Source organism: Hoplias malabaricus, chromosome 13 (genome assembly GCF_029633855.1).
Source record: "Hoplias malabaricus isolate fHopMal1 chromosome 13, fHopMal1.hap1, whole genome shotgun sequence".
Taxonomy (NCBI): domain Eukaryota; kingdom Metazoa; phylum Chordata; class Actinopteri; order Characiformes; family Erythrinidae; genus Hoplias; species Hoplias malabaricus.
The window spans coordinates 34,425,984-34,453,039 of NC_089812.1; the positions used below are offsets into that span (position 1 = coordinate 34,425,984).

Here is a 27,056-nt window from a genome sequence, read left to right on the forward strand (position 1 = left end):
CGCCAGTGTGTGTGTGGATTGAGTGTTCTGAGTGTTCTGAGCAGTGTGTGGATTGTCCTTGGGTGTCTAGAAAGGCGCTATATAAGTGTAAAGATGCATACATACATACGAGCGAGGTTTTGCTTAACATTATCAGTCTGGAAAAATATCTGACTTGGACAAAAATAAATATAAACATTAAGTTCAGAAATAAAATAAATAAAAGAAAAGGAAATAAAAGAAATAAAACCTTTCAACTGAGTGAATCCACCCAGAGAGAAGAGGAAAAATCAGGAAAGACTGAGGCTGTCTATTGTCAGAATTTGTAGCTTGTCTGCAGTGAAATATTTCGTGCACTCAGAAATAAATTCAAAAATAAATAAATAAATAAACAACTGACTAGCATCATTACAGCTCATGTTCAGCAGGCGTGGGACTGACATCACCTTGTCATCTTGACATGTGCCCACTATAATGTGGTGATGACAGACCTTATGAAATATAAAATAATAAATCAGTTAAAGGGACATTTCAGGGATACGTCCCATGTCAAGGTGTAATAGAAAACGACATGCTCTATATTACATCCAGCTTCACAGCATTCCTTTTTTTACTGTGCTGTAGGGAGCTTTGGACATTCATAAATGTTCTACACCTAGGGCTTATCCAACATACTCATCAAATTCACACTTTACATTCAAACACTAAAAACAGGCAAAAGAGATGAGCCAAAACCTGTGTCAAATACAAACACAGACGGCCGAGTACAAACCTCAAGGTCATGCAGATTTTTAATGTGGACCACTGCAGCGTATCCTCATGACAAAGGATATTGTAAATGTGCTTCTTTACCATGTAATAGTGGGGAGCTTTTTATGAACATCACGTCCAGCTCAGTCCGGCCACCCAACGAGCAAGACCATTACATCATTCTGCAATGTCCTTGGACCAGATAACCGCTTTTTTCTGAGCGGAGAACAATATTGTACCCAGCAGGGAGTCTTCCCTCAATACATGCAAAGGCCTGGACCTCATTTCACTTCATTTGCATGCAGCAAGGCACACGACCCTAACACGAGACTTAAAGCAAGTTTCTAAGAAAGCAATGTGAGGTGTTGCTGAAACTAAATCGTCCAACAAAAATAAATAGATGAATAAATAAATAAAAAATTCATTAGCTATTGAATGATATGAAAACTGTTATTTAAACAGAAAGCATATGCGCATTGCACGGTGCTAACATGGACATGGTTGTGTTTGAGTGTGTGTGTGTGTGTGTGATATGATTAGTTCATTGTGTGTAGGGCTTTGCTGTGTGTTAGCCATTTCTCTTACACTATGACGCTTTAAAGCCATCATTAAAACTATTCAAATACATGTTATTATTAATCATTACTATTGTATTTCACACTCAGACTTAAACCTAGTAGACTTTTTGGAGCAGATCTACATGTTGATTTCACTCTTCCGAAGGTCTGCGCTGGTTTTATCTGGAATCTCTTGACTTTTCAAACATTTCTTAGCGCTCACTGTGTTTCTTTAATTCTACTGTACTGCTTGTATACCTGTAGGTCAGCCAGTGTTTGCAGTGGGCTGATTGTCTGGCTGTGGTGTAAAGAGGGCCCTCCTCCTGTGGAACACTGCACAAACACTTCCTCCTGCTTAGATAATCTCCACAAAACCATCTGCACTGTCATCTTCCCGCAGTTCCACTGAAGCGCAGAGCTTTACTCGGTAGAGAACCTGAGGCTAAATCACATTCCAGAGAATGTAGAATCTATCACACACCAAAATTACTGTAGCAGAATTGTTAAAGAAACACAAGGTAGAAATTTTACGAAATATGGAGAATGATGCTTCTAATGTTCCTACTCTGGGCTCAGCACTGCAGAAACTGCACTATGTAACTTTGAGGATGGCAGGAATTTAAACTTAAATGTGCACATTTAATGTTAAAAAAAGCATCAATGAGTGATGCGGATATTAAACTTTTGTCATAAATTGTGCCTTCCATATGTAATCCCTCCGGAACACACACACACACACACATACACTTTACACAGAGGCAGTAAGCACACGAGAGAGAGAGAGAGAGAGAAAGAGAGAAAGAAAGAGTGAGAGAAAGAAAGAGTGAGAGAGAAAGAGAGAGTGAGAGAAAGAAAGAGTAAGAGAAAGAGAGAGAGAAAGAAAGAGTGAGAGAGAGAGTGAAAGAGATAGAGAGAGAGAGTGAGAGAGAGAAAGATACAGTGAGAGAGACAGAGAGAAAGAAAGAGATAGAGTGAGAAAGAGAAAGAGAAAGAAAGAGTGAGAGAGAGAGAGAGAGAGAAAGAGTGAGAGAGAGAAAAAGAGTGAGAGAGAGAAAGAAAGAGAGAGGGCACTTGATTCATGAATGCTGATGAATGAATACCTTCTGTCTCCCATTTGTCCATTTCTCTAACATTTAAACACAGTCACCCACTGAAAGATTTGTGAAAAGCACTAGATTCTGACAGTTTATGATGGAAATAAATGCATAGTTTTCACACAACTGCAAAAGCAACTTTTGTTTTTAAACTCAACGTGCATGACTGCCAGTGGTCACTGTACACAACAATTCAATACCACCATGTGGCCATGTATTAAATTGCAGATTTAAAGCCCAGAAACAAGACGGAATCCAATGGACGCTCTGGACACAGCTGTATGACCTCGACTCTGGCAGTTCTTTCTCTCACCCAGCAACCAAAGCAGGAAAAGATGAGCTCTGCTGCCTACCCTGGCCTTAACATCCATAGAGGGAAGTGCAAGATCTGTGTAAACAGAGCAAAGCTGAGGCCACACTCATCCAGCTGGAAGGTGAGGCACATCCTTGATAAACAGGGGCACAGACACTGATATAAGAGCTCAACTCAGCGAGGCAAGGACAGTTTTCCCATCAGATGAAGGACATCTGGGAATCCACAGACCTGACAGCCAACCTCAAACCCAGAATTTTCAACAGCTTGGTAAAGCCAGTTTTACCTTACAGAGCTGAGACCTAGAGAACCACTGCCTCCACCATGACAAGAATCCAGACATTCATTAACACCTGCCTTGGAAGAGTTCTTCAGACTCTCTGTCTAGAGAGAATCCATAATGGATAATTGTGGCAGCAAACAAGACAGCAGCCAGCAGAAGTGGTCTTCCAAAAATACTGGAGATGGATTGGTCACACACTCTGAAAGCTTGAGTGCAGCACCAGAGAATGAAAGAATAAATGTATGAATGAAGGTATGAATGAATGAAGTTAGAAACCGTCCCTCTTGGAGATTTGCTTAGTTTTAACCAGCATCGAAGATGCTACTCCCTACTCTCCTTGTCTAACACCAGTGTAACCCAACCATTAAAGCGCACACTGAAGAACAGGTAGCAGCAGATGCAGGTGTGGCAAGCTGTGGTTGAAATGGAACTGCGAATAAATGTAAATCTCCAGGACCAGAGATGACCACTTTGTTGCAAACATGAATAACAACCTTCGTTAAAATTCTTCCACAGCATTGATGCCAGGACTCACTATTTCTCCAAGCCAAATAAAAAACAAATATCTGCCTCTGAATATTTTTAAAATTTCCATCTGCCTTCCCATGTACTCAGTTGTAAACAGGGCTGGAATATCAAAGGCAAGACTGAACTCCAGTGCAAGAGTGTGTGCGCACAGATGGTTACTGAAAGAGTGGCCTCTTTTTTAATGAGGTGCCTGTTGAGAGGATCTTTCAATTCTCCAGACACATTTATCAACGTTATTAAATGCACATATATATGGTACTATAACTTAAGTTATAGAATTCATTACAAGGAACACTCAGGAAAAAAAAGACCCAATGCCTTTAAGAACTCAGATATTGTGACGTATTTCATCAACTGGAACCATCTCGTCTGGCCACGTAATTTTGAGAATCAAACTGGTGGTTTTAAATTGACCCAATCTTATACAGTCTCTGTAAATAATGCTCAGACAGCCAGTTAGGAATTAGCTGTAGAGTTGCAGGGTTGTATAGAAAGGGCAACATGGCATAATGTGAGTTGGGAGATTGAGATGAGTTTTCAAATTCTCTTATTTAAACAAAAAACGTGACATTTAGCTACAAACATGCAACTTACATATTCCCACTGAAGTCATGAGTGTTTCAGCTTCTTTCTGAACAAGGCAGCCAACTAAAACAGAGGTAATTTACAAATCTATTTTGTTTAAGCTACAGTAACAAAAGCAGCATTCAAAAGCAGGGCTCGAGAGTGCGACTAATTTGGTCGCACGTGTGACCTAATTTCTCAATGGTTGCACCGGTGTGACCAGCCGTACAACTGCAACTCTGAAAGCCTCCCTGTGGTTCAACAACACATTAGGCCCATATCGTGGTCTAAACCAAGCAAAGATAGTGAAGGGACCTCTGATTGGCAGTGGTCCAGATATTTCGGTACGTGTGTGTGCACGTTTGAAAACGTGTATGCTGTAGTCAGACAGAACCAAGAGCCGGACCACCCTACACACATTGCCATGCAAATTGACGGAGGTGCCCTCGTCTCAAGTTAGAGAGAGTTTGTATATCATCAGGAGATGAAAGATGAAGAGATACTGTACTTCAGGATAAGGAAAGATACTCAACGAGAGAGTTGTGGGAACAAAAGTGAGGTAAACCTGTGACTGTTCATCTTGAGGTTGGATTGTTAATACATAACAGTCTACGAACATAGCCGCAGGAATATATTTAGAGGTTGCTTGCATTGTGTAGCTGCTCTCCATGACCTTAAAAGCCTTGCAGCATTAATTACAGCACCGTTACAGTAACCAAACTTTGAAACAGAATAGTGAAACCTTAACATATATCGATATTTTTATACTGTCTAATTCATATTTAAACATTCCCAAACACACTAGTACAGTCTAAAAGTTGCTTACTACTACATTCCACCTGTCACGCACTCGTCCTGTCATGCCTGTTTTCCCCGCCATGTGCTCTCTCAGCACATGGCTCTGTTTGTTATTGTCCATGTCTCCGCCCTTGTCCCGCCTTTGTTCCTCCTCCTTGTCCGTGTCTCATTTGTTACCCTGCCCTCTCATTATCTGTTCCAGGTGTGTTTTGTCTGTGACAAGTCCCTTTATCTCGCTTCCTTGTATCGGTCATTCGTTTTGTTTCCTATTCCTCGTCATGTCGTTTCTTTCCTCCAAGTCTTGTTGTTTCGCCTCCAGTGTTTCCGTGTCTTGTTCCTTAGTCTGGTATGTCTGTCTCTGTCGTTTCCTCGTTCCAAGTCCTTGTATTGCTTCGCTCTCCCTGTCTAGGTTTGTTTGTTTAGCTCTCCCCGTCTAGTATTGTATTGTTTTGCTTCCTTTGTCGTGCTGTCATGTTGCTTAGTCTGGTCTGTCTCTCTCTGTCGTTTCCTCGTTTCATTTGCTATATCTTGTTGTTTCCGTAGTTGCCTGTCTTTGTTTTGTTATATCTTTTGTTTTAATTAAAGTAACTGTGTTTTAGCGTGTGCGTCCGTCTCCATCAGTCCGCCCCTCGTGATTCCTGACACCACCTTAAAAAATAATGTAGTTATTTCCAAGTGCTACGTTAAATTCTTCGATGTCACACAGGCACACTAACACCAGCATATTTGCCGTTTTTGTTAAACCTTAAACAGTGAAACAGTTACAGGCGCCTGGACAAAACTACTGCATAATTTAAGGTGGGACAAAGCTGTAAGCGGGAGTATAAACAGCTACGTTTGCTTCTTTTTCTACTATTCTACCTTAAGAACTGCAGTTGCAGAACCAGACAAATGCTGACTTAGATGCTGGATGGCTGATCACAAAGTTAATTGTATTAAAACTGTTTATTTATATATTGATTTTAAATAAATATTGTTTATTTACACCTCATTTTGTTCGGTATATAGCTGTCTGTTTATTCTTAAACCAAAAGAAAGGAGGGTGAGTACTAGTGGTTATTCAGGTGCAACTGTCAAAAAATGATCACATTAGAGTTCAGGTTGGAGGGCCACTTGTAAAAGAACTTGTAAAACTGCTGTGTTAAATGCGATGCATATTAAAATTTGGATGCAACTAACTTTTGTATTGGTGCACCTGAGAAAAATAAATAAATAATGTAGAAAAATGCAAAAAGTTAGTCTAGAGCCCTGTAAAGAATTGTGGAGCCTGTCATTTGTTTTGGGTGTCATCTTGTCCCTTGGAACTGTGCTACAATGTGTAATGTTTAAAATCTTCCGCTGAGAAACAGGAAAAACTAAGAGTCTGACACTTCATCAAAACCTAAATAATTTTTTTAAAGCCCATTTCCATCCGACCAGCTGTGTGCAGCTCTGCCAGTCTGCAGTGATATCAGAAGAGTGAAGATAGACTTTACTTAAATTAGAGCATTGTGCGCCTTTAGAAGTGTTCGAGAATCATATCACATATTCAAAACCTTCCAGTTCCACCATAAATTATGTAGCAGTGTCAGCTGCCAGAATGTATTTGATTTACCATTTAAGGTGGACTTGGTAATTCCAGTAACTACAGAGATATCAGAATACTACTTGCAATGTTTTGCTTGTTTGCAGTAAAGGATAATAATATATTCGACTGTTATTATAGATTTTGAAGGACAAATTACTGACATTCTTGGGTTTCTCGTGGCTTGTGTGAATTCATAAATAGAAAAACGTGAGTAGAAATAATGCGATACAAGAAAATAATGATATGGCCTCAAGTACATTTTTGAGAAGGTAACTTCAAAAGTTTGAAGACCTACAAACTCTACAAACGAAATCTAAATCAGTACTCTTTGCTGATAGGAGAGAAGGGAACAGGGGTACAAGGAAGTTCCTGCCTTCTGCATAAACAAGTTCAGAGGCCCTTCATAGTCTTTAACGCTGTGTAAATGTGTATTCTCTTCAGACTTCAAAACTTTTCATTCCGTCTCTTCACAAATGCAAGAGTTCACTGCAAAGTATGATCGATGTGAGCACACCCTTAGCATTTAAATGCCATACAGGACTTTGCAGATAGCCAAGTGGTTTTGAGAAGCAAAGGGAAGTCTTTGAACTGGACACCAGAATCAATCAACAGTAGATGAAATCTCAGCCCATTGATCTTCTTAAGAGCTTTCGGCGACCAAAATGAATAAAATGGCAGCCTTGCTACACAGCGTGAAACTGTACCAATTGATCAAAGAAATGGCTCGAACTGAGCAGACAGGCCACCTTCTGTGCTGTTTAGACTTCCCCATTATGGTGGAATTAGCCTTTTCTCTTTACTGCAATAAAAGGCTCAGAGGCTGTTTTCTTGGAAGCGATGGTGTCAGAGGATGAGAGAATTTAAGGGCCTGTGTAGCCCAAAGAAGAAAGTGCATTGTACAGATGTATCGACTGTTCTTTTGTCTAGCTAACATCTCATTGACACACTGGACTCACACTGGCAGCTAACGCTCAAATTCCATCAGACAGTTAAACCTGACAGACAGCAAAAAGACACAGTAATGTAACCCATTCTTCAGATAATATGATGGCATCTAACAGGAGGACCTTTTAAACCATCTCACTTTGGTAATAAATGACCGTCAGCTCACTCCCCTCTCTCTCTCTCTCTCTCGCATACTTTCTGCTCTCATATTTTCAGAAGCTCAGCACGGCCTGAATTTCAGGTCAAATTTTAAAAATAGTAATGCTCAGGGACAGCTGTTGAACTGGAGCCTAACAATAGCCCATCAACTGTTGCACCACTGAAACAAAAAAAAAAATCATCCAGTGTGACTCTAATGATGGAGGGCAAAAAAACACCCTCACTAATAAAGTAAAGATAAAAAGGAGGAAAAGGACAATCACAATTTACAGGATTCTAAGCTTAAAGCTTATTTCAGTATGACTTCATAATTGTATCCCAGTTCAGTCTGTTGTCTTGTATTCTAGCTGTTTTCAGTGTTATGTACATCAGTGTAAGAGCAACAAGCAGCACACTCTACTGAGGCGACAAATTTGCCATTTCCCATTTTAACTAAATAAAAATTACACTACTGAACAAAGTACATCAGTGCCAGAACAGCTTTGCAAAGTGTTCTTTCAATGAGGCTACAGTGATTACTAATATGACTATATAAGACAACATGTATAAAATAATTATATATTTAAATGTTAAATGATAATTGTTTTAATATAAAACTATTCCTGCTCCAGGTGACTGTCAGTGAGGAGTGTGGTGTGTTCTCCCTGTGTCCATGTGGGTTTCCTCCGGGTGACTGTCTGTGAGGAGTGTGGTGTGTTCTCCCTGTGTGTGCATGGGTTTCCTCCGGGTGACTGTCTGTGAGGAGTGTGGTGTGTTCTCCCTGTGTCTTCGTGGGTTTCCTCCGGGTGACTGTCTGTGAGGAGTTGGTGTGTTCTCCCTGTGTCCGCGTGGGTTTCCTCCGGGTGACTGTCTGTGAGGAGTTGGTGTGTTCTCCCTGTGTCTGCGTGGGTTTCCTCCAGGTGACTGTCTGTGAGGAGTGTGGTGTGTTCTCCCTGTGTCTGCGTGGGTTTCCTCCAGGTGACTGTCTGTGAGGAGTGTGGTGTGTTCTCCCAGTGTGTGCGTGGGTTTCCTCCAGGTGACTGTCTGTGAGGAGTGTGGTGTGTTTTCCCTGTGTCTGCGTGGGTTTCCTCCGGGTGACTGTCTGTGAGGAGTTGGTGTGTTCTCCCTGTGTCTGTGTGGGTTTCCTCCAGGTGACTGTCTGTGAGGAGTGTGGTGTGTTTTCCCTGTGTCTGCGTGGGTTTCCTCCGGGTGACTGTCTGTGAGGAGTTGGTGTGTTTTCCCTGTGTCCGTGTGGGTTTCCTCCAGGTGACTGTCTGTGAGGAGTGTGGTGTGTTCTCCCTGTGTGTGCGTGGGTTTCCTCCAGGTGACTGTCTGTGAAGAGTGTGGTGTGTTTTCCCTGTGTCTGCATGGGTTTCCTCCGGGTGACTGTCTGTGAGGAGTTGGTGTGTTCTCCCTGTGTCCGTGTGGGTTTCCTCCGGATGCTCCGGTTTCCTCCCACACAAACACACATTGGTAGGTAGAATGGCTCTTAGGTGTGAATGTGTGAGTGTGTGTTGCCCTGTGAAGGACTGGTGTATTCCAGGTAGGCCCACCGCGACCCTAAACTGGATAAGCGGTTACAGATAATGAATGACTAAATAGTACAGTGCCAGGATGGTATAAACCATGACTTGGTTTAGAACAATAAGAGTCTTTCAGTCTGCCTTGCACATCCAAATATGATACTAGAGGGCTCCCACTGCAGAAAGAGACATTACGCAATGTGCTCCTCAGTAAGCTGCTAATTTTGACGTGTTGTGAATGCATGAAGGAAAAACATCTCAAAAGAGATAACAATGCTAGACCAAATAAACAACCAAAACTGCCACTTTCAGATAAACAGCATGTCAACCATTTTGAGATAATGGAGAAAATCTATTTCTGATCAGCATACAGTATATTTAGGATCTAAATGAGACATGCCTTTAGGGTCATAGGAAACAGAGGCTTGAAGATCCAGGAACATCACTTCTGTTTCTATCCATCTGTCACTCTGATAACAGTGATATCTCTCTTTTATTTGGTGCCTTTGACAGCCACCCACACTAGGATTACAGCAATGCTATGTAACAGCATAATCAAGTCTACCCTTAATCTTCCCTAAGACCTCATTGGGACACCAAGATGACATTTATCAGTCTCAGTACACTGACCTGTTTAAGGCATCACTGCAAACTCAAAGCTGCTGATACAGACTGTGAACTGAATTTAAATGGGAACTGATTACATTATGCATGTATGAAATTACATTTTAATTAGTACAGCAAAAGCACAGTAAGTGCAGACATCTAAGAACTAATCTCTAGCCATTTCTTTCTCCAAATCTTCCATTTTCATACTAACCTCAGTAGCATTTTCTTTTGTAATTTACTCCCCTTCCATTTCATCTCAGTGATTAAAACTTTAAATCAATTCAAGAAATAAAACTATTTTGTGTCTCTTCAAGGACAATAGAGAAAGAAACAAGCCGTAAAATGACCCCCTCTCAGAGACGAAGAGCAACAGTTATCATAAAACTAAACCATGAATGTAATTTACTACCCAATACCCCTGTTTATGGATGTATGAGATGGGAGTTCTTGGAAAAACAATGCAAAAACTCAGAATGTCTACGGTAATTGTATGGCCTGGTCGGTCTGCAGCACACACACATATCAAAATAATTGTATAACTAAAAGAAAAGAAGTAATTACCAATTCCAATTATGTTTAGTTATACTGTAATTCATTTCCTTCTGGGAAAAAATAAAGATAATACATTTTACCAAGAGGATTTTTTCTACACAACAAAGCTGAATTATTAAAAACCTCCATGTTTCATTGTCAGGCATCTTAATGATTGTCCTGGTGAGACTGCACACATTCGATTAACACTGAATAATTGAGGAAGACGCTGTGGAACATTCGTTCACGTTGCTTACAAAAGCATCTGTGCACAAGGACTACCTTAAGACTTCAACCTTCTCATTTAAAGGCACAACTGCAAAGTCAATCAGAAACATCACGGCCACAAGAGTGGGACAAACGCACAGGAAGGACAAATGCAAAAAAAATTAAATAATAATAAACTGCATTGAAGCTTTTATACATTGACTCAAGCTTTTGAAAATGATATAAAATGCCACCTGCTCTCCCCATTTCACTGTGAAATAGTCAAACAGATGGAATTTTACATCAGAGTTTTTGTTTCAAATTTTGAACTGTAAGACAGTAGAGACATCTGTTAGGTTTTAAAAACTGATTGGCTAATGGGGTAATGCGAGGGAATAAAGAGATGTGGCTTAAGTATTATTCAAATAGGACTTTGTTTCACATTAGGAGCAGGGGTGTTTAAGTTATTTAAGTCTCGCAACTCTCGTACTCTTCAGAACGATGGTCGTACAAGGGTTCTTTATTGCAGTAAACTGTACTATATAGAGCCATGAACACTTGAAGAATCTTTTGCATGATTAAAATGCTTGAATTGTGAAAGGATTCTTCAGACTGATGGAGAATGGGCTATAGATATTAGCAACGGTACACGAGAGGGAGGGCTATAATGTGAGATATTGGCACTTGCGCAGTGTTAAACCCGTCCTCTGGTTCTGTCCGGGAGTCTGTGTTCACGCCAGGTTTGTTGGGAAACAAGGCTGCATTATTCAGAGCTGCCCTCTGTCTAAATCAGGACAGAAGCAAATATAAACTCATCAAGTAAATAAAATGTCATGGTTTAACATAACATTGCTTACAGTGGATTCAGATCATAGTGATATATAATCATACACTAAATGGTGTAAATCTCTTAAAGTTCTCTCTGTTTAAAGGCCAGCGATATGTAAGTGTCAAACAAATAAATACAGTGGAATTTGAGTTCCTAACTTGTGTTTATTGATAGTCAGAAAACATGTTATTTCTTACTAATTCAAGGAATAAGGTTTAAAAGACCGTTGGTCCCCCCCCAACAGTGTTGGGAAACTCTAATAGGCGTCTTGCCTGTGACGTAGATGGTGGACAACAACTCTAGAAGCTGCACTTAATTTAATGCAAAATGATGAAAAGGTGTGTTGTTTTTGGCTGCAATCATTCAATGTACAGTGGGACATCTGTGCACAAATGGCCCAAAGATCCCAAAATATCCAGAAAATGGACTAAATTTGTCAACTTTAAACGGACACTTTGGAAAGGACCATCCGCTCACTCCGTTATCTGTAGCTCATTTCACTGGCACTTTTCCAACAATATGGGCATGTAAGGACACCAACGAAAGGTGTTCAAGAGCCTCTGTAACATGGAGGTAAACAGGGTAAGGACACTCACTTCGCCTGTTTTAGTTGGTGTTAGTTAACGTTAGCTTGACTCGCTAAACTCGGTGGCTCAGATTATACTCGGATACGTAGCTGCATTACGGAGGTTTATAGTGTCGGATGAATTCGAGTTCGACTTCGATCACATTTACAAGAATAACGGTACCTCTAAATTTGAGTTTAGCTTATTGCTAGGCTATTGTCATGAATAATGTTGGTTATTTAGCTAGATACTGTTATAACAGTCAGTCATAACGGTGTTTTACCGCGGCGTTGTTCAGCTGTTGTCCACCAGTGACGCCACGGTTGCGTTCGAGAATTTCCGTAGCGAGCTCGGGTTTTTCCGTCAATTTAATAAAATTGTCAGTTTTAAAGCAAATTAAGCAGCTATTTTCATTTTAATTCATACTTATATCTGTCAGTAACTAAAATAATGTGGAATATTCATGGAGGTCCATTAAGTGGTGCTTAGGCTTTAATCTAGAATCAAGATCCAACCAGTACAATAAAAAAGTAAAAAATATTAGTTCCTGTTCTGGGACAAGACAGTGGGAAATTTTGATGTACAAGATTAGTGCATGGCATTCTAAGCTCATTTAAGAACTGAGCTGCCAATCACTATGAGTGCACATGAAAGAAGCTAAGCCCCAGTCAAAAAGCCACAACATTTGACCTGGCCAAATCTGTGAAAAATAAAAAAAAGAAAAGAATGAAAAGCTCTAGGTTCTTAAGCAGAACTAATTAATCTTTCATCAAAACTCAGAGATTTAATGAAACGTGTTTAAAAGAAGATGATTAAGAATAAAGAATATAGGAAGATAAAAAAGTTTGACAGTACAGACCACATGGAATGAAAATTGGAAAATGATATACAGCAGCTCAGAGTCTGACCTCAGTTTTGCCTTTCGGTTTATGACAACACAGATGAGCTGAATGCAAAAGACAACTATACCCTACATCTGTAACATAAACAAATCTCGGGGAGATGATTAAAATCACCATAATTTTTAATTAGCATGTTCTAAGAGGCTTATCAGAATGAATAGATAAACATCTGAAACAATGCTTTTTATGTGAAAACTGCATGCTGCCTTCTATTTCCTGGGACAGAGAATAATAGAGGATCAGGTTGAGGGGGGGACCAACAGAGTTGTGAGATCAGCACATCAATCACTGTCGTCGAGCAGAGTTAAAGCAGAGCAGGAAATCACACCAGTCTCCACTGCTGTACCTCAACACACACTTCAAGGACATGTGTGTGTATACACACTGACACTACCTCTGCAGTGTGTAGAGTGAAATCTTGAGTGATATGTGATACAGCTGGTTTTAGTTCTTGTACTCGTTTTATGTGCATTTCAGATAAAGGCGGCGCTTCTGTGCTGCGTTTCCGTACTCACCAGGAACACTCTGTAGGAATCTTTCCGACTGACAGACCCCCAGCATGGATCAGTGTCGTTGTACTTCAAACCCCCAGTGCTGCAGGAGTGATTCCCACTGTAACAGCACAGAGACAAACACGTAAACTCTACATATTAAACGCCATTAAAACAGTCACATTATAAAGGATTATGAGGTCAATGAGCAGGTTGTGAAGAGAACAGTAAGCTAGACCCGAACAGTCCCTTCCCACTAACACTCATTTAGAGACTGTGACACCAAATGAAGTTACATGCTCAGTTGTGCACAGACTTCAGTCCCTTGCCACTCTCCGGCTTTGTCTGATTATCCGTGTTGACATAATGTGCTTCAGCATAGAAGCACATCTGAACACACATCGAAAAACAACACTGTACAAATGACTTAATAAACATGTGCATTTTGTTTTCAAATGAATGATGCATGATAAAAAAATACTGAACTTGAGATATATAATTAGTTTTTGAGTTTTATCAATAGCGTAGTCAACACGCAAAAATATCATGTGACTGAATAGCAAGATGGAAATTTGTTTGTTGTTTCCTCCATCTTGCTTTATGCGTCCATGCTGAGCTGCGGAAGGTTTGTTTGTTTGTAGTCGCAGGTGAAGAGTGCTGTAGTTCACCTCCACCTCATGCTAATTACTTAGAAACTGGTCTCAACTTGATGAAGTCTACGCACGTACAGGAAAGTGGAGGTCCGAGGGACTACCAGTCATTTGGAAGGTTAATTCTAGCTACTAAGCCAATTTGGAAAATAAAGTATGTGTTTCCATGCTTATTTGGACATATGTTTATTATGTATAGTTGTGTTTATAACACAAGGTATGGTTAGATACATAAACTGATTCAGATGAATGACTGCCTTCCTATGGATGGCTATAACATCTCTTATGATGAAACCTACAGCCATGTTTCTGAATCTGAATCAGCCCTATCTTCATTATCATTACCTGATTCATTACAGAATGTATAAATCAACTGTCAGATCAGAGTGGGCTCAAGCAAGCATGTAGTGTAAGGTGTAATCCATTGCACCTTTAGTAGCTAAGAGTCACAGAGAGATAATGGAGCTAGATTTCAATCTCTGCCACTTTCCACCAGCTCAGAGAGGCAAACAGAGAGAAGCGGCATTTGGCACAAGGCAATTTGGTACTGAGTGTTCCTGCTTTAACCACAGTAAACAAATCCGCTTGTTTTCCCTTCACACTAGAGGTCAAGAAAAGAGCCCAAACTCTTAAAAAAAGAAGTTCTTAAGCGACCCAAAACTGTAAGAAAGGGGTAAAATGCGACAAGAAAATTGGTCAAATGGTATAACATTTTACATTTCTTTAAATTCACAAACGTTTATCACACTCATACATAAACGTCAATCTAAACCATTCCATTCAGACCATTTGAACCATCAAATACAATGTTCTAGGGCGTGGATCTTCTTCCCAACACCACACATCTTTGGATGGAACGACATGCCAATCTTCCGGGTTGCTTTAATCATGTTAATAATTTATAATCTCATACTCTGCAGTTCAAAACATCTTCATTTTACCTTTCCAGGTACTGTCCTCTGAAAATGTGTTGGGGGCGTGGGGGAGAGGGGGGTGTAGTTTAAGGTCAGTGTTGGTCACACCATAATAACACAGAGGCTTGAGAAGTTCCTCTCTAGGCGGAGTATGAGGCTGGCTGACACTGCTTGGCCTCATATACAATTTCTAATGCCATGCCACTTGGCTAAGACAATAAAATTATGTCTGGGAGCCAAACAACAAAGGTCAAATGCCAGAAGCCACAGGGGGAAGTCACAGAGGCCAATTCAGTCACACCCACACACCAAAAAAAAAAAAAAAACAGAACCTTGGCAGAGTGAGTATAAACGCTCAGAATGATTTACATATTACAATTTTCATATAAACAGAGAAAACAGATTACAGTATATCAAAAATACTAAAGTAGGACTGTAATTTGTGCAAAAGAAATAGAAATAGAGTTTGGCTGAACTCACCAAGCCACCTCCATCAAGGACATGGGTACGGCTGCAGCGTAAATGGCCAAATCTCCATAAAGGTAAACTATGATGCAGATGTAGAACATATTGACACCAACTGCAGGGAAAAAGAAAGAGGTCAACGGAGTTTATTTTCAACTTGACAATACTGTCATGACATGTGCTGAATATTTTACAACCTTCAAGATCATGTTACAAAAGCAGACAAAGGTAGATTTAGGAGTCTAGGCCAAGGACTCTTACTGTGGCATGGTTCTCTGCGCAAGGAACTGAACCTCAGTCAGCTACATGGAACTGAATATATTACCTATATATTATTATTTTAACAAATATATATCGGTGGAGCCGAAGACTGCACCTCACATTCTCATCGCACACCTCGTTGCACAGATTTTTGTATCCATGGTGCAACATTTCCTTCACCGCTGGGAATATTAATTATGGTAATTAAAAAAGTAATTGCTTCATGATAAACTTGCTCACTCTTCCCCTTTCTCGCCTCCTCACCATCTCAATCTATCCCAGAGTGTGCGCCAACCCAAGACGAGATGAGGAGCTTCTGAGAGGAGAAACAGAGAGGCACGCTGCGTCACACATCTATTACAAACTCTAACGTTCTAGCAAGAATCTTCAACAGCCTTGCTGGCCCCATCAGCCCATTTATTACAGCCAAGCAAATTAGAGCTCACAGTCTATTAAAGCTAAGGCTATACTCTTTTTAGGGCCTTGATTGATGTATCTTTTGCCAGAGGAAAAAAGGGCAATGGCTAACACATGGTTCCCATCAGTCGTTTAAGCAAAATGAAGAAGTGCCAAGTACTACATCAGACAGTCATGTTCTAGTCTTTACTGTTTTTATATCTCTTGCAATGTGTAATACAATTTTCTATAATGTTAAAAACTGGTCGGGAAAAAAATAATCCATTCTTAGATGCACTGATTTCCTGCTGTATAGATTTAGCACAGACACGCCAAACATCAGAATCACTTTATTCGCTTTAATCACTTTATAAGTTGTAATGGAGAGAGCACATGTGCATGACATGTAACATACTAACAGAACAGACAAGCGCACACACTATTAACAAGTATTAAACTAAGGCAGGGCGGCATGGTGGCGCAGCAGGTAGTGTCGCAGTCACACAGCTCCAGGGACCTGTGAGGCGTGTGGTGTGTTCTCTCTGTGTCTGCGTGGGTTTCCTCCGGGTGACTGTCTGTGTGGAGTGTGGTGTGTTCTATCTGTGTCTGTGTGGGTTTTCTCCGGGTGACTGTCTGTGAGGAGTGTGGTGTGTTCTCCCTGTATCTGCGTGGGTTTCCTCCGGGTGACTGTCTGTGAGGAGTGTGGTGTGTTCTCCCTGTGTCTGCGTGGGTTTCCTCCGGGTGACTGTCTGTGAGGAGTGTGGTGTGTTCTCCCTGTGTCTGCGTGGGTTTCCTCCGGGTGACTGTCTGTGAGGAGTGTGGTGTGTTCTCCCTGTGTCTGCGTGGGTTTCCTCCGGGTGACTGTCTGTGAGGAGTGTGGTGTGTTCTCCCTGTGTCTGCGTGGGTTTCCTCCGGGTGACTGTCTGTGAGGAGTGTGGTGTGTTCTCCCTGTGTCTGTGTGGGTTTCCTCCGGGTGACTGTCTGTGAGGAGTGTGGTGTGTTCTCCCTGTGTCTGCGTGGGTTTCCTCAGGGTGACTGTCTGTGAGGAGTGTGGTGTGTTCTCTCTGTGTCTGCGTGGGTTTTCTCTAGGTGCTCCGGTATCCTCCCACAAGTCCAAAAAAACACGTTGGTAAGTGGATTGGTGACTCAAAAGTGTCCGTAGGTGTGAGTGTGTGTGTGTTGCCCTGTGAAGGACTGGCGCCCCCTCAAGGGTGTATTCCTGCCCAATGATTCCAGGTAGGCTCTGGAACTCACCATGACCCTGAACTGGATAAGTGCTTACAGATAATGGATGGATGGATGGATAAACTAAGGCAATAAATCAATCAATAAGTAAATAAAAAAAAATTGTAAGAATAAAGAGCCATGGAGAGGAGCTAAGGTGATTTGTGAATATGTTCATATGCCGGTAAGAATATCTATAGAAACACTACTGTATGCAGAATAGCATTACAGAAGAGTTACTGTTAGCATGTCTGGTTGTGCTGATTTTGATGGACCTGAATTTTCTGCCAGAGGGAAGAATTAAAAAGATACGACCTCATAGCAGAAAGCAAAATTACTTACTAGAGTAGTAAGTGTTACAACCAATAGAACAAATACCAATAATATTCATACAAAAAATAATGTCAGTAATAAAATTAACACAATGTTATAGTATTAACTGAATACGGTTATAACTGAAGTAACACTGTACGGGAAGTTCATTAAATCCAGAAATAAATACTTTCAGAAATGGTTATCTGATCAGTGCCTTTTCGTGGCACGAATCAATCAGTGAATCAAACTGAGAGGTGCCTAGGGATTCCCTTTTCTCTCTTGCGGAATATTGCTGTGTTTATAAGAATTGTCTTAAACTGTTAGAGTGAGTTGTAAAATCTCACTTAAGTCTCAGAAGACATTAAATGCAAAGAAAAGAAAAGGCACTAGAAGTCAACAGTTAAGGACTTTAATTTCACAAATTTTCAACATTTAAATGCTAAATGTTTACAAGGCACAGACACCCTGTAACTGAACTGAGGGGTTATTTTAGAGAAAATTACACCAAGTCTAACAGGTGTACTGATTTTTCCCAGTAACTACTTCTGTTAATTTCTTGCCAGTGCTCTCTGTGCAAAAGTGAAAAAAAGTCATTAAATGGTTGAACATCAAACTCTACCACATGCAGAAATTTTAAAAGAAGGGCACATTTTAAGTTAAAAGTCACTATTTAAGTGCATTAGCACATTTATTTTAAGGATCTTGAGCTCCTGTTTACCCACAAACTGTGAAATAAAACAACCAAGTTGTGTTTTTGAATTTTTTGGGGGGGGGGGTTTTGGACTCCACCTTCCTGAACAGTTTTCACCACGTTTAACATTCACACAAGCCATTCATATTCTGTTCGCATTTTTACAAAATTATGATAAAAGTCGAGAGGACACTTAAACAACAGCTCACACAGAGCGATTAACCTAACGCCTCCCACAGTCGTATCTTCTCTTTGACTTTAGCCAAAGTCGCATTCCAATCAACGGGCAAATCGTTGTCGGCAGGAAGGTTACATTTACACTGCGGACAGCACAGAAAACCGGCACCCATCAAAATTCCTGTCGGTTCCTCTGGGCATGCGTCCATGGCCCACATCCAAGACTTCTTGTTCTCTTTCTCTCTCACTCTCAGGTACAATTCAACAACAACTGAATGTCCTTTGTAAAGCAAGGGCTCATTAAAGAAAGTTACATTCTGACACCATTCGACCGGTTCTGCAAGTAAAAACCTGCACATGGGAAAGGGAAAAAAGCCTTACTGGCTTTGCTTTCTTGACAATTTTAGAAGAATTTAAGAAGAGGGGTGATATGAAGTCTACAAAGCACATATAGCGATCGTATATGGTAATTTGTCTTTAAGAAAACCAGTAAAACTTCTATAATTTACACAACCTTCTCACCCCATGGTCTCTGAATCATCCACATTGCATTACACTCTGTGGAAATATTCATCAGTATTTTTTTTTTTAAATTAGTATTATTTCCCTTTTCTTTCAAATGAAAACACATGATTAATTTGTATTAATTTTATATATTTATGACTATGTGAATGGTACAGGAGAAACAGTTCTTTCCTGCTTTGTAGAGTTATGACTTGATAATGGCAGGGGTTCTGAGGACAATGCATGTTTACGACCTTCATATGTAAGACTTGATACCTGCAAGGGACCATTTGGGTATTACAGCCTTGCTTTCTGTAGGGGATTGAGAGAGCTAGAGGGTAATGCAGGGTCAGTGCGTGACTTCAAGGTATGGGGAAATCGCATGTGAATGATAAATCATCAATTTGATGGAGAAAACAGTCCTCACAAACTACATGTACAACACGTGAAACGAAAGGCCTCTGAGAAACGACATGAATAGGAAAGTGTCACTGATATGAAGAGTTAGCAGCCGTTTCATTCTCATTCCTAAAGCAATTGATTTTTGATGATTTGTTCTTGTTTGAATTTTTACTTCGACAATATCCAACATTATAATATGGTTTCTGACATATTGACAATGTAATCCATGAAAATGAACAAGATACGTTGCCTAGCTACGTGATATTATTAGCAGCCATCTTATAACCCGAATTCTGTCTACACTTGGGTTTGTTTTGTCATGTTTATGGAGACTGAATGGCTTTACTGTTTAAAGAACAAAGTCCCTCTTTGATAAACTCATCTCTAATCCAGAGGTCCAATATGTCTTTATTACCACAGACGGCAATGTCCTGTTCAAATGTCAAGGAAAAATGTTTACGTGGGAGAGATGCTCTTCTCCGCTCAGTGTATGTGAGCAACAGTCCTTAGCCTGGTGACTGCAGCGGGCCTAACGCCACATCATTAACTCCTACAGGCAGAGGCCGTCAAGGATCAAGTGTCCATCTGATTGGCTTTCCGCACTAGGTCCCTGAAGGCCAGGTCGGCTCTACGCATGAGCCGTCTTAGCCTTTGCTTAAAAATAAATAATTAAATAAAACTAAAATAAAAATAAATGGGCCATTAATTCCCATAACACCACTATTGTGAAGCAAGCCACTTTCCCTATAAATTAAAAGCCCTTAAAAGCACACAGCCCCTTCCCTCCACAATAAAAGCACTGCCATTTGTGCAGCATCTGAAATAAAACGGCAGTATCTGCGTTTCTCCAGGGCAGTGGAATTGCCCTTTTGTTTTACCCACATATTTTACTTGTCAATATATTGTCTTGCTTTTCCTCTGAGATGTAGTCCATAGTCTCCAATAAAAAAGGCACTGCATCCTTACAGAGACATTATACACCATTATAAATGTAGCTTTACACAAATCTAAGCCCAGACACACAAATTTGAGCCAACTTTTGTGGATTGAGGATTAGGTGACTTACCTGAAAAGCCTAGAATTAAGTGCATTAAATATATAACTTAATATAATTGATTTCAATATATATATTGTTCTTGTATGGACCATGGAGGGAGTACTGGTATTAAAGGCCAGAGATCAGCATTAACATGAGCCACATATACACTACCTCAGAACACTGTGTTGTTGCAAATAAGCCTGGGGGGGGGGCGGCTTTTGATGACCCTGGCCATAACCAGGTGAAACCTCTCAAAGCATATTGAAGCAAAGCATAGATATGTCAGTTTTAATATTTTTTATATACGAGTAGCAATCCTTTCCTCATTTTGGGAGCCCTAATCCAATATCTATAGTCAAGCTAATAAACAAAAAGGACATTAAACACTCCTCTCAACCTGCCTTTATGATTATAAAGAGTTGGGCTTGGTTCCCAAGTTGAACTGGGTGAGGTTTTATCTCCTCAGCCAATCGATATCTTCCCGCTCAAGCACCTGGATGAGAGGACGGGGCGGCTAGCCCGCTCCATTCTGTGCAGGGAAAGGTTAGAGCGCAGGGGGCTATTTTAACACTTCAGGCTTTAATAGAATAATCCAGAGAGGCAGTGAAGCGAGAGACCGCCGCACTGAGAGAGAGCTCAGCCCTCTGCTGAAAGTGTGTGTGTGTGTGTAGGACAGCATGTGAATGTGTAACAAGTGCAGCACCTAGTGGATAGGGTTCACACCTGAAGGCAGCAGAAATAACAGCAAGCGGCGAGGGCAAGGAAATAAGGCCTGGTTGTTTTACCCCCACATTTTGAGAGGATGCCAAAAGCAATGTTGTTGAGCTATTACATCTCTGGGTGCTGTGTAAAGACTGTTGACTCAGCCCTTGCTTAGCATGGCCAGCACAACAAAGCAGAAGAGGTCCAGTGTTCTGATAGTGTTGCAAAATAAAAAGTGGGGGAAAATAGATCTACAGATGAGAAAATTGCCTTAAACTGTAGTTCAAGCTGAACACCATTCTCCTCAGTAAGGTTTTCATTATCTGCTCTTTCTGTCTCTACGACAGTCTTTCCCTCACTGCTGCAGTGTGTAGACAGGAGATTGTGTCAGCGGTGATGGTGTCTGGGTGGGTAATTACAACCAAAGGCAATTTAACCATTCCTAATTACATACCATTAACAGCTAATAACCTTCTCTTATTGCCAGGGAAAACCAGAGGGAAAAAAAGACCCGCGTGACCCTCACATGACCTTCAATAAGTTCGATGGCACAAAGTAAACCTGGAAGAAATGAGAGTCTGTCTCAAACATTTGGCTTCTTATTGACTTCTCGTGTCCTAGCAGAGGTTTCATAACAGTTCAAAGTACATACTCTGTGCATCACCACAAACCGTTAAGGGCATCACCAGAGAGACAGCACTATGTATCAAAACTGAACATATTTTGCTTTTCAACAGAGCTGTGGGTTCCCACTGAATACATGTGTGAATATCTGATACCACAGACAGATCAGTGCAATTCATTAGTTTTAGTCCAACTCTGTGAATGATTTGGAAAATGCCCAACCAATTTACTCATTTTTATTTACGGCAACAAGTGTAAACCAGTGGATAAAAGCTCGACGGAGTTAAACTACCCTGTGCCAACTAAATGTTATATAGTAATTTACTGATGTAAGTAACTGAAGTGACTGATGTTTAAGTAATTTGCATATTTTGAACCTTGCTGCAAACCCCATTATGAAATTTTAAAAATGGGGATAAATTATGAAAAGAAAGATCACTTTTTAAAAACTGCACATTAATTTGGCAATACGCAGCAAGTACAAACCCAAAAGCTGTGGAATAAAAGGACCCAGTCATTCTGTTGTATGTATGAAGTCTGTAAACCCGGATACTTCAGAACTGTCCTGCTTACTCGTCTGAATCTATAAAATACCAGCACCGGACCCATGTTTATATGAGAACCATATGGTACGGTAAGGAAAGTACTGTTTTGTTGGCTCCCGGACATATTATTAAGACCCCAGGGGACTGTGTAAACTTCTGAAAGGATTTGTAATACATCTCTTTTAACCTATAATTGCACAGACTTTGAAAGCAGGAAGTGGGCATCTCTAAGGATTAACAATCCCAGCTTTCATAAGAAATGAATAAAGGATTATTATTATTAATTTATTATTTCTAACACTGTGGTTGATTTCCTGGGCATGATAAAGAAGTAGAATGTTTAGGAGGAACAATTCATATGCCCTAATGCTAATTCTAATTTATTTCTAATTTATTTATTTCTAATTTAATTCTTTGACAAAATTAAAACAGTATTGTGCTCCCTGCTTTTACAGCCTTCTCATTAACTAATTACAAAGAGCCCCTCGTCAGATTCACATTATTTGTAAGAGACTGCTGGTAAAAACAAGAAGTGTTTCACACTTCTAAAGTCATATACGTGTAGTGTAGCATTTTACATTTAAAATAGAGGGAGGATATTTCCAAAGGAAATAGAAAAGTAAGGAAACGCTCATATTTCATGAGATTAAAAGTGTTACACTCTAAGCAGCAGAGTGTTAGCAGCTCTCACACCAAGAGCATAAACAGACTAGAAAATCAAGAGCCTTTACTATCTGAGAGCCACTAGAGGGCTACATATCTACAGTCTTCAAAACCTCTACTCATCCACTATTTCCTCCCAAATCAGGAAATGTTGTGAAACAGTGACTATGTCAAAAGTGCACATTTCTGCCACACATTACTCTACTAAAGAGGAATTGTTTTAAATCTGAAACAAAATAACCTTCACTTTGGGTTGTGTGTCAAACGTTTACCTTTATTGAAAAACATGGAGGCCATCTGTCCCATCTCAACTCTCTCCACGATGTCAAACTGGTCTGCAGACCCTGCTCTCTCTTACAACAGGGAAAAAAAATATTCGTCAGTTTAGATCAATAGAAATAAAACTTAGTGTCAAATAAGTAAGTCAAGTACTCACGAACTGAAAGGATTGGTCGAGTCTCAACTGACTCCGACCGTCCCCGGACAGTGACCTCTTCATCTGAGTAATCTGAATTAGAGTCACTATTACTGACCTAGGAAACAGACAGGAAATTGGACTTAAGTCACTGGAAACATACAAAATACCAGCTGGTGCTTTTGTTTTTCTTTCTTGACTACACTCGACTCAACAGGCTCTGAGTTTATTAGTTCTGCTTAGATTCTGTTAGGTACAAGGCTTCTTGTCTGCACCTAGATACTTGTTAGTTTTTTAAACTGTAGCACCACGTGTAGTTTCTGCTTGGCTCTAGGTGTGAACTGAAGCTGGGCTCAGGACTTACTAGACTGATAATGAGGAAGACTATAGCTTCAGAAGTGTGTGATATTACAAAAGAAAATTAGCATCATTAGCAATTGACCCACGCTGGCATTTGTAGCTTGTGCATCCGTGATTTTTCAATAATGAGGATGCAGTCATTCTTGGGGCCAAAATACACATTATTCTTATTTGATTTAGTGTTGAAATGTTTTTAAAGAGGCGGCACGGTGGTGCAGCAGGTAGGTGTCGCAGTCACACAGCTCCAGGGGCCTGGAGGTTGTGGGTTCGATTCCCGCTCCGGGTGACTGTCTGTGAGGAGTGTGGTGTGTTCTCCCTGTGTCTGCGTGGGTTTCCTCCGGGTGACTGTCTGTGAGGAGTTGGTGTGTTCTCCCTGTGTCTGCGTGGGTTTCCTCCGGCTGCTCCGGTTTCCTCACACAGTCCAAAAACACACGATGCAGGTGGATTGGGGACTCAAAAAAAAGTGTCCGTAGGTGTGTGAGTGAATGTGTGTGTGTGTCTGTGTTGCCCTGTGAAGGACTGGCGCCCCCTCCAGGGTGTATTCCCGCCTTGCGCCCAATGATTCCAGGTAGGCTCTGGACCCACCACGACCCGGAACTGGATAAGGGTTACAGAGAATGAATGAATGAATGTTTTTAAAGGAAATGGAATAAAATGTGATATAAATTATGTTTCATAAAATATTTCAAGTTTTTCCACAGATCCTGAAAACGCAGAACACACTTAAATTGACTGGGATAAAATCGGCTGAAGTGGAAATACATAATGTGTTACATGTCGTTTTATAATAATCAGTTGTGTCAATATATCCTAATGTTTATGTATTATTTAACTCAGAATCAGGGCTGTGACATATTGTATCATCCATAATTCATCATAATTTTTAAAACGATCAAAAAAAACGTTAAATTGTGATATTATTACTTGTTTACGCAATAACTTGATGCAGTTACTCAAAACATGGCATAAGCTTTTTACATCTAGGCACTTAGTACTTAGTCATTTAGGCTCAGTGAAGTACGGTGGAAAGTGGCTCTGAGACAGAATTTCCTCCAAAAAAGGGGTGTGACTTCAATTGTGTGGAGGTGGTTACAAAATATCAAGAGAACAGGAAAACACAACTAATCTGTTTCACGCCCTCGAGCAGAAGCACTTATCTGAGGACAAGGAAAAATCAGAAAGAAGAGTTAGAATAGGGTGACCAGATCTGAGATGGTGAAAAAGAGGACATATCTCGAAGTAGGGGGTTAGGCCCCTCGCTGCTGTTGTATTCTTAGCTGAACCCATGTGTGCTTTTAGGTCCTTTACACCTTTATTTTCTACACAAAACATGGGAATTACTTTTTTAATTCATCCGAGAACTTACATTTACGTTTCGACACAGCTGCTCGAGATGAGGGTGGGTACATGAGCTTTGTCTGACGTAAACAAGGACTACTGACGTGCAGACTGACCAATTAAATGTTTACAGAGAAGGTTACCGACCAATAACGGTAGCTCTACAGTCAGACCGTACAACCAGAAGATTTTAGGCTACTTCACCACGCCCCCTTCTCACTCAAGCGAACCAATCGGAGTAGGGGAGGGCGGGACTAGTTTGTGAACAAAACTTCTAGAAGTTCTATGTAAGCGCTAGAAAAACAAAATGCCGGACGTTTGTGAAATTCCGCACGGACATTTTTAAGTCTAAAAAAGAGGACATGTCCGGGTAGAAAAGGACGTCTGGTCACTCTACGTTAGAAGAGTTCAACAGCCAATGAGCTCCCAATCAGAGAAACTATACTGACTCAGCAGAGCAACTATTCTGTATTTTGGTTATTTACTGTGAAGCTTTAAGGTTACTTTATGTAAATGTTGGTTACATTTAGCGTTTTATATTCACACACTAAATCTGCACTTTGGCTGAGTGGCAGATTTATAAGCTACATTTTTTTTATATACAAAATCAGAATCTTAGCAATTTACTGTTGTTAACAAAATATGCAAATATGATTGTTTTGTCACTTCCTCTGAACATCTGAAACATTTGTAGTAAAATAAAACAATTTAATATTATTAAATATGTTTAAAATGATATAATTAATATTAATACAACATTTATTTGGTTGCAATGGTGTGTTCTTGATATTAATGGAAGTATTTTTCAGTGTTTTTTTTTTTTCATATCGCTAAAGTACGGTAAAATATTGTGATATTATTTTAGGGCCATCTCGCCCAGCCCTACTCAGAATACATATACACACTGCACAAAAACCCACAGAGGAGTTCAGTTTGAACATTTTTTTAAATAGATTTGACCAACAGAATGTAAAAAATGTGTTCAACTTCTAAGGAGGCATCAGTGTTCCCAAAATCTAATTATAAATATTATTAAAGCTAATTACCAAACTCAGTTGGCCATACTGTTCACGCAGGCTAACATTACACAGCCATAAACTTTACATGAAACCTGTTACAGTTTAAAATGCTAGTCCAAAATTTAATACTCAGAGTTGTAAATATGAAGATAAATGTAGTTTAAACAATCAAACTGATCACAAAAGTCTTCCACACCTCATTCATATAACACTGCTTCTGCATCTGATCTCAACTTTTAAAGATTTCATGCCCAAACACAGCATAGGTGCTTCTACAAGACACCCCAATGCAATTCAAATTCACTATGACACTGGGAGCTACTCCAGGGTGATTATAACCACTCTGTAATTAAAGAATCTCTTCTCTCTGGCAAAATATTCTTCTAGACCTGCCCTTTAACTGGTCCAACAATAAACAAAGAAGCATTTTTAAAGAACACAAGGGAATGAGGGGCGAGACTCGAAATATTCACATTATATATTATATGATTAATCAAGAACTGAAGCCATTCCTAGTGTGAACTGCAGTAGAACTGTTTAGGACAGATCCTGTTCCCTTAAGGAAGAACATAATCAGCCTGTCGGCAGAGTCCTTCTGGGAGTGTGCTTGGTCACAGTGACCAATCTGCTTATGTTCTGGTAGCATTCTCACCTCCTCCTGTTCTCTTCTCTTCCAGCGTAGCTGGGCATTAGCAGCAGCCATGGCCTCTATCACAAATGTAGTGGTCATGTAACTGAGGAGAAGAACAATAAACAATGAATGACACAGGGTACAGTGATAAACCACAGGTCACAAAGAACCTTTTTTTTTTTTTTTTTTTTTTTTTTTTTTATTTGGCAGACGCTTTTATCCAAAGCGACTTACAAAAGAGGAGCTAACATTCGAACTACAGCACAAATTATGCAAAATACCTTACATTAAGTGCAGTATGCCAGGAAGTAATAAGTGCATTATTAAGAAAGACATTCAGTGCAAAAGATACTCTCGGAAGAGCTGGGTTTTCAATGATTTCTTGAATGCAGAGAGGGTTTCTGTTGCTCTGATAGCGCTTGGAAGCTCGTTCCACCAGCGTGGTACCAGAGATGAGAATAGCCTCAACTGACCTGTACGGAGGGTTGGTCGTGTTAGTAGGTGCTCCTTTGAGGAACGGAGAGGGCGGGCGCTAACGTATGGTTTT

At 40.3% G+C, this 27,056-nt stretch overlaps 1 protein-coding gene across 1 annotated transcript in view; it reads right to left on the bottom strand.

Moving 5' to 3' along the window:
* The window catches only part of tmem104 (transmembrane protein 104), a 65,248-nt gene that overhangs the window by 30,757 nt on the left and 7,435 nt on the right, over positions 1-27,056 (bottom strand). The window contains exons 4-8 of the mRNA XM_066643018.1: positions 26,531-26,612; positions 23,183-23,279; positions 23,019-23,099; positions 15,219-15,318; positions 13,199-13,295 (exon numbers count right to left, since the gene is read on the bottom strand). Coding sequence (XP_066499115.1) covers positions 13,199-13,295; positions 15,219-15,318; positions 23,019-23,099; positions 23,183-23,279; positions 26,531-26,612 — 457 coding nt within the window. The remainder of the gene's footprint in view (positions 1-13,198; positions 13,296-15,218; positions 15,319-23,018; positions 23,100-23,182; positions 23,280-26,530; positions 26,613-27,056) is intronic.